General features: G+C 61.2%; 2 protein-coding genes across 4 annotated transcripts; one reads left to right on the top strand and one right to left on the bottom strand.

The window, feature by feature from the left end:
• Positions 1-2,280: 2,280 nt before the first annotated feature.
• PSPN (persephin) lies at positions 2,281-3,525 on the top strand. Of its 2 annotated transcripts, none has more exons than XM_070272572.1 (3): positions 2,281-2,398; positions 2,817-2,985; positions 3,072-3,525. In XM_070272572.1, the coding sequence occupies exons 1-3, from the start codon at positions 2,345-2,347 to the stop codon at positions 3,377-3,379; spliced, it is 531 nt and encodes a 176-aa protein (XP_070128673.1). In that variant the 5' UTR covers positions 2,281-2,344; the 3' UTR covers positions 3,380-3,525. The 2 variants fall into 2 exon arrangements, with proteins under 2 accessions (XP_070128673.1, XP_070128674.1); XM_070272573.1 differs by having other exon boundaries at positions 2,308-2,501.
• A 123-nt stretch (positions 3,526-3,648) lies between these two features.
• ALKBH7 (alkB homolog 7) lies at positions 3,649-5,438 on the bottom strand. 2 transcript variants are annotated; one of them, XM_023644569.2, is made up of 4 exons: positions 5,128-5,438; positions 4,279-4,452; positions 4,060-4,184; positions 3,649-3,873 (listed from the first exon to the last, which is right to left on the bottom strand). In XM_023644569.2, the coding sequence occupies exons 1-4, from the start codon at positions 5,329-5,331 to the stop codon at positions 3,711-3,713; spliced, it is 666 nt and encodes a 221-aa protein (XP_023500337.1). In that variant the 5' UTR covers positions 5,332-5,438; the 3' UTR covers positions 3,649-3,710. The 2 variants fall into 2 exon arrangements, with proteins under 2 accessions (XP_023500337.1, XP_070128672.1); XM_070272571.1 differs by having other exon boundaries at positions 4,079-4,184; positions 5,128-5,395.
• Positions 5,439-6,650: the final 1,212 nt, after the last annotated feature.

The following is a 6,650-nucleotide window of genomic DNA, read 5'->3' as shown; positions in this document are numbered from 1 at the left end:
CGTGAGTCACACGAAATCTTTGGTTTCCCAGTGCATATAAAAATTACGTTTAGGGGGCCAGCCCCGAGGCCGAGTGGTTAGGTTTGCACGCTCTGCTTCGGCGGCCCAGGGTTTTGCTGGTTTGGATCCTGGACGTGGACATGGCACCACTCAACAGGCCACACTGAGGCGGCGTCCCACATGCCACAACTAGAAGGACCCACAACTAAAATATACAACTATGTGCTGGGGGGATTTGGGGAGAAAAAGCAATTGAAAAAAGAAATATTGGCAACAGTTGTTAGCTCAGGTGCCAATCTTTAAAAAAACAAAAAGAACTATGTTTATACTGTAGTCTTTTCCGTGTGCAATAACATTCTGTCTTAAAAACAACATAGCTACCTTACTTAAGAAATACTTTATTGCTAAAAAACGCTAACCGTCATCTGAGCCTTCAGCGAGTCGTAATCCTTTTGCTGGAGGCAGGTCTTGTAAAAAACGCAGTATGTGCAGAGCGCACTAAGGCCACGTCTGCCTGTCCCTAGTTTTGGTGACTATTTTCCAGTTCTCAAAATCATCTTCGTTGTTTTTAGATGGGCCCGTCTGTTTTGACAGTGTCCTGCCCCTTCTGCTTCTGACCCCTTCTTTCACATTTTGACCTTACGCATCCTTGTCTTAGAGTCTCTGCCAGACACAGGTCGTATCTCAAGCCACGGGCATCCTTTCGTATCGTCTGACTCCCTTTCATGGCTGATTCTGTGTAATTTCGGACGTGACTCCTGGCCAGCCCGGGGCCTCTATCTGCCGGCCTCCTGGGTGGTCTGTTCTGCAGGCAGGTCCTTCCCCATGGCTGTGGCTTTGCCCCAGGAGCCTGGCCTCGGCCAGTTTGGGGTGCGGGCCTCAGCTCCAGGGCCCTGTCTCTACGTGGCCACAAAACCCACACCCCTTGGTTGCTGACGTTGGCACCTGGGCCCGCCCTGCTTTTCAACCTTCCAGGGGCTGAGCTTTCTGGGGCTTCCCTTATTTTCTTACAAGCTGGTGACGCATTTCTTTTATCCAGCATTGGCAGGTGTGCCGTAGTGGGGGGGCTGTTGGGGTTTGTGGGCAGTAAGATTTCCGGAAGCGGAATTTGGCAGCACTCGCTACTTTTGGACCCGTCTTCCGAGCGATCGGCTGGGGGCCGGATGTCGGGTCTCCGTCTTGCCGGTGGCTGGAAAGTGCAGGTGGAAACTTCCCCACCCCGTTCCACAGACCCTTGGCTGCCGAGTGGGAATGCCTGGGATGTCAGGTTAATTCCTAGGAATGTCCCAGGTCGGTCCAAGCTCCCTCCCCACCCTTCCGCCAGGCCTTTTGGGGGACAGCAGGCACGAAGCCCTCGCGCCTCGCCCTGGCAGTTCCCCCCATGCCCTCCCTGCCACGCGGACCACGGTCCAAGCCCCCCCCTGCCAGGCCAGGCCATGCGCCCTGGCGGTCAGGAGCAGGGGCCTTGCATTGAGCAGGACCTGGGTTCAAATCCCGGTTTTTCTTAATTGTGGGTGACTCTGAACGTGTGATGTCTTTTTGTCTGAAAGTCACCTTCATATTCGTAAGCACTGCAATGAGAACCACCACACCAGAACTGGCAAAGGGATCCGCTGGGGATGGAGTTCCCGTCATTCCCAGGCTTTGGCTGAAACGAAACCTGCGACGGGCGCGTCCCCGAAGGTTTCCTGGGTCAGAGGGATGCGGCTGACAGTTTCAGCGGCCAGTGCTCAACTGTGACCAGTATACGCCCCTGCCCGCAGCGCGGGACGGGCCTGAGTCCCAGACGCCCCCCAGCCGTGGGGAAGCGGACTTCCCACTTCCCACAAGAGTTTTGCCACCCGGGTGCAGAGCCCCATCCGAGTTGGAACCCACTCTCCTCTGCGTGAGATTGAGCATCTTCAAACGCACATAAGCCGTTTGTATTTCCTTTGCCTCAAAACCTCTCGCAAGCTCCTCAGTGCCCGGCACCCCGTTAAACACTAAATGCACCGTCTGTCTGTCCTCAGAACCCCATGGGGGGCACTCTGATTAGCCCCCTTCATGGGTGACGAAGGGAGACTCACTTCCCTGGGTCACGGGCCGGGCATGGAAGTCACCGGAATGTGCCGCTGGCCCGGAGCCCCAGTTGGGTGCAACCTCCCCTCCCACCCCAGGATGCGGCTGGATCCCAGGGGCCTCAGGTCGGCCTTCTAGAGACCGGAGGCCCTGCAGAGTGAGCTTCCCGTCCCTCGTGTCCCAGCTTTGGCTGTCCCCGGGGCCTCTCCCTCTTCCTGTTTTGACACTGGCCCAGCCCAGCCCGGAGACACAGGCATGAAGCCTTAATCCTCCTGGAGGGGCCGTGATGGAGGATTCTGTCAGTTCGCCCACTGCCAGCCCGCCTCTTCCCCGCACACAGGTCCGCTCCACCTGGCACACAACGCGGGGGCTCCTGAGCCCCAGCGCCCAGCCTGAGCGGGGAGGGCCCCACGGAGCCCCCCATGCCTCCTTCTAGACAGCAGGTGGGGTGGGGACCCTGCTGCCCGCCCTGGGCTTGGCCCTGGCTGCCGGCACAACACTCATAAATCAGGGGGCGGAGGGGGTGTCGGAAACGGGCCTGTGGAATGTCTGCATGGGGTGGGGGGGTGGGCCCTTAACTCTTAGAAGGACGAGGTGTGGGGCAGAGGGAGCCGGCCTGCCTGGGCCCGAAGATGTAAGAGATGAGCTGATGGGGGACACGGGGCTCTGGTCCCCAAGCAGCGGCCGGCAGCGAAGAGGTTACTCCCCCAGCCCAGGCAGGGGGATAAATGGAGGGCTTGGGGCATCCCCACCCTTAGGACCTGCCTGTCACCATGGCCACAGGAAGACTCCTGCTCTGCTCTCTGCTGCTCCTGTCGCTGCAGCTGGGCCTCGGTGGGGACCCTGGTGCTCGGGGAGCTCTGGTGGCGGAGGGACAGCTCCTGTCTGAGCTGGCAGCACACAGAGGGACCCAGAAGCCACAGCTGGGTAAGGACCCCCAGGACCCTGCGTGACTCCCCAACTCCTTCCCGCCCAGACCCTGTCCGCTGTCAGCCATCCCTTGTCTCCCGCAGGTGCCCGCCTGCGCCGAGCCGCGGCCAGCCAGTGCCAGCTGTGGAGCCTGTCCCTGCCCGTGGCAGAGCTGGGCCTGGGCTACACGTCGGAGGAGACGGTCATCTTCCGCTACTGTGCCGGCAGCTGTCCCCGCGGCGCCCGCACCCAGCACGGCCTGACGCTGGCCCGGCTGAGGGGCCAGGGCCGAGCCCACGGCGGGCCCTGCTGCCAGCCCACCCGCTACGCTGATGTCGCCTTCCTCGATGACCGCCACCGCTGGCAGCGGCTGCCCCAGCTCTCGGCGGCTGCCTGCGGCTGTGGTGGCTGAGGATGCCTGGCTAGAGGTCCTGCAGCCACACGACAAGCGCTGCTGACTTATTTCTTGGAGATACGGATGCCGAGAAGACGAGAAGGGGGGGTGGGCTGGGGCCACAGCAAGGGGCACAATAAAGTAAATTGCTCCTGTGGCCTCGTAACTGTGTGTTCAGCCGGGATGTGCCGTGACCCTGCCAGCTTAGCTCCCGGGTGTGGGCAGGTGGGGTCCTGGGCTGCCCCCAGGGATCCCAGCAAACGGCCAGTGCGAGGAAGGCCAGCGTGTCCATTGTCCAACTTTATTCACAAACTCGGGGCCTCTGAGAAGCTGGGGAAGGGGCTGGGGGTCAGCAGGCTGGGGGTGGCTGCCCCGGCCCCCCTGGACCCATCCCCTCGGGGAGGGAGCGGCAGATCACAGAGATGCGTCGGCCCCGGGGAACCCGACGCTCCCCGAAAAAGGACTCTTCGTCCCGAAGGATCTCGTGGGAGAAGTCATAACGGGCCGAGCCCCTGCAAGAGAACACAGAGGCTGTGGCTGTGGGGGCGGTGAGGGCAGCCCTGGGTCCAGGCCGCCTGACTGCCGAGGGGGGAATGGTAGTGTTGGCTGTGAGCACTGAGTGGGAGAAGGGGCTCAAAGCGCTGGGAGGGGCGTCTGACCCGTTACTGGTGGGTGGGGGCTCCCTGGCTGGGTGGTACCTAAGGATGTACAGGGAACCTGGCTCCAGCAAGAGTTCCAGCCACTCCCCCGGCTCCTGGGTGTGCACCAGCCGCATGACACTGGGAGACAGCAGGGACAGGCCGGCGATGGTGGCTCCGCAGAACTGGAAGAGGGGGCATGGTGGTGGCTCAGGCTCTGGTCTGGCTGGACCCCCCGTCCCCCAAGCTGGGAGCTCCAAGGGGCCGGGTTCTGCCCACCTTGACGCTGTCCACGTGCGGCTTGATGTAGCCCCGAGGCTCCAGGTCCAGCACATGCACCGGGGACAGCAGGGTCTGGCCAGGGCCGAAGGCAGCTGCCTGCATGCGCTGCAGGATGGCCCGGCTTGCCTCTGACCAGCGCGACTTTTCTGTCTCTCGGAAGCCGTGGATGGCCTACACGGAGAGCTCAGGTCAAGCCTGGACGCTCCCAGGAGGAACAGGGAAACTGAGGCACGGGGCGGTGGGGGGCTGCAGAGTGCAGAGCAAAGGGCTGATTTTCCCAGCTGACCCTTGACCCTACCCTTATTACCCCAATAGGCTTGATTCTATCTCCCCGAAGGGTCTCAAATCTAGCTCTGGCCTCAGTCCTTTGTACTCACCCTCAGACTCCAATTTCAGTCCCAGATCCTTTCCCCGCCCCAATATTCAATTCTGTCTCCGCCCACTTTATCCCACCCAACTCCCCTGTCTCCGCCCCCAACAGGTGACCCTCCCTCATCTCGCTCCACACCTGTTGTGCCTCTAGCCTAGGTCCTGCCCCCCAAACATCCCTCAGTTCCAGGTCCTGCCTCCAGTGAAGGCCCCGCCTTCATCTCCAAAGCGCTTTCCCTGCCCATCAAGGGCCCCACGCTTCAAGACTCCGCCCCACTCCTCAGGCTCCGCCCCAGAAGTAGCCCCGCCCACCAGAGCTCTTTTCGTCCCCGCCCCTAATACCACAGGCCCCGCCCAAACGTAGCCCCGCCCCACTCCAGAGCGCCACTCCCCTGTCCCCGCCCCTAACGTCCCAGGCCCCGCCCCCGCCGTGGCCCCGCCCCCCCGCGGACCCGCCCCCTGCGCCGCCGGCCTCACCGCGTCCCAGTGATCGTATTCGTAGCGGCGGCGGCGCAGCTCGGGCTCCAGCTCGCGGCTGAGCGTCTCCTCCTCGGCCGCGCTCAGAAAGCCGGGCCGCACCACGGCCGCGTCCCGCAGGCGGCTCAGCACGGCCGGGCCCGAGCCCCGCACCCAGCCCGGCCCGGGCAGCGTCCGCAGCGCCAGCCGCCCGCTCCCGGCCATAGCCCCGGAGCGGGGTCGTGGAAGCTGCCAGGGTCAGGGCAACGCCCCCGCCTCAGAGCCATTGGCTGCGGCTGCGCCGAGCCCCTGCAGCGATTGGCTCGCCTCAGAGTCCCGCCTCTCGCTCAAGGTTACTGGCTGCTCCTCTTTCCGCCCTCTTAAGCGATTGGCTCTCCACAAAGCCCGCCTCCCCTCTAGCGCTATTGGGCGCCACTGCGCAGTAGCTTAGACTATTGGTTGTGCTGCAAGCCCGTCCTTTAGGGGGCGGGGGCGGGGGCACGGGGCGCAGACAATTCTGGCATGGGGTCAGAGATCAGAGGTCACAGAAGGATTTGGGCTCAGGCCGGCATTATGGAGTGGGCCAGGGCTAGAGGTTAAGGGTAGAGTATGCTCGGGCTGAGATGAAGGGGTCAAGGGTAGAGGGGTCAGGGGAGTGAAGTCAAGGCCAGGATTATGGGGTGGGGCCAAGTTTGTGGAGTTAGGGGTTGCGGTCAAAGGTCAAAGCGAGGCATCAGCCAGTTCATTTTTTACTGGATCGTTCCCACCGCGTCCGAACAGGCTGGCTCCCACCTTATAAACAAGATATAAACAAAAAACCCTCCTCCTAAAACTGTCCAGAATGAAAACTTCAACCAAATGTAACCGATGAATACAGCCAAATCGAAAGTCCTCTGAATTTAAAAAAACAAAACATTGACCCAATTCTCCCTCCAGCCACAGCCCCAGGTTCTCTGCTCTCCTCTTTACAGCAAAATTCCGGGAAGGACTTGTCCAGCTCCGATTGTCCCTCCCCTTCCTTCTGGGTCCACTCCACTCTGGCTTTTGTCCCCCACAGCCCTGAAAATGACCTTATTGAAGGCCACCTCTGACTTGCACGGTGCCAGGCCCGACAGCCAGTCCTCAGCCTGCCCGCTAAGTCATCGACATCCTGATGTCGCCTCCATTTCCATTCCCAGCGCGGACCCCAGACTTACCCATCCCCCCGGATGTCCGAGGCATGTCAAACATCAACTCCTGATCCAGCCTTCCCGTCTCAATAACTCTCCATCTTTCAATCAGCTTTGGGTCAAAATCTGGGAGTTTGGGGAGATGAGGTTCTATCTCCTATCTCACATCCCACCCGTCAGCTCTGCCTTTAAAACCCGGCTAGGATCTGACCTCTTCTCACCACCCAGCCAGGCCGTCAGCCTCCGTCTGGATTATTCCAAGCCTCCAAACTGGTCTCCAGGTTTATGTGCTTGCTGCATTCCTCCCGCTTCTCCGTGGGAGCCAGTCATCCTTTTCGTTCCTCTTCTCAAAACCCTCCGTGGCTCATCTCCCTC

This window comes from Equus caballus, chromosome 7, assembly GCF_041296265.1.
Source record: "Equus caballus isolate H_3958 breed thoroughbred chromosome 7, TB-T2T, whole genome shotgun sequence".
NCBI classification, from domain to species: domain Eukaryota; kingdom Metazoa; phylum Chordata; class Mammalia; order Perissodactyla; family Equidae; genus Equus; species Equus caballus.
Note: the sequence above shows the minus strand (reverse complement) of the source record. Positions and strands in the feature narration are given on the sequence as shown.

What these genes read in the sequence shown, in the direction of transcription:
- PSPN (XM_070272572.1), top strand. Translation starts at nt 2,345, where the DNA reads ATGGAGGATTCTGTCAGTTCGCCCACTGCCAGCCCGCCTCTTCCCCGC. An exon ending in CGCCTCTTCCCCGCACACAG is followed by an intron (nt 2,399 to 2,816) that starts GTCCGCTCCACC and finishes CCCCACCCTTAG; the next exon opens with GACCTGCCTGTCACCATGGC. An exon ending in GACCCAGAAGCCACAGCTGG is followed by an intron (nt 2,986 to 3,071) that starts GTAAGGACCCCC and finishes TGTCTCCCGCAG; the next exon opens with GTGCCCGCCTGCGCCGAGCC.
- ALKBH7 (XM_023644569.2), bottom strand. Translation starts at nt 5,331, where the DNA reads ATGGCCGGGAGCGGGCGGCTGGCGCTGCGGACGCTGCCCGGGCCGGGC. An exon ending in AATACGATCACTGGGACGCG is followed by an intron (nt 4,453 to 5,127) that starts GTGAGGCCGGCG and finishes CTCTCCGTGTAG; the next exon opens with GCCATCCACGGCTTCCGAGA. An exon ending in GGTTCCCTGTACATCCTTAG is followed by an intron (nt 3,874 to 4,059) that starts GTACCACCCAGC and finishes GTTCTCTTGCAG; the next exon opens with GGGCTCGGCCCGTTATGACT.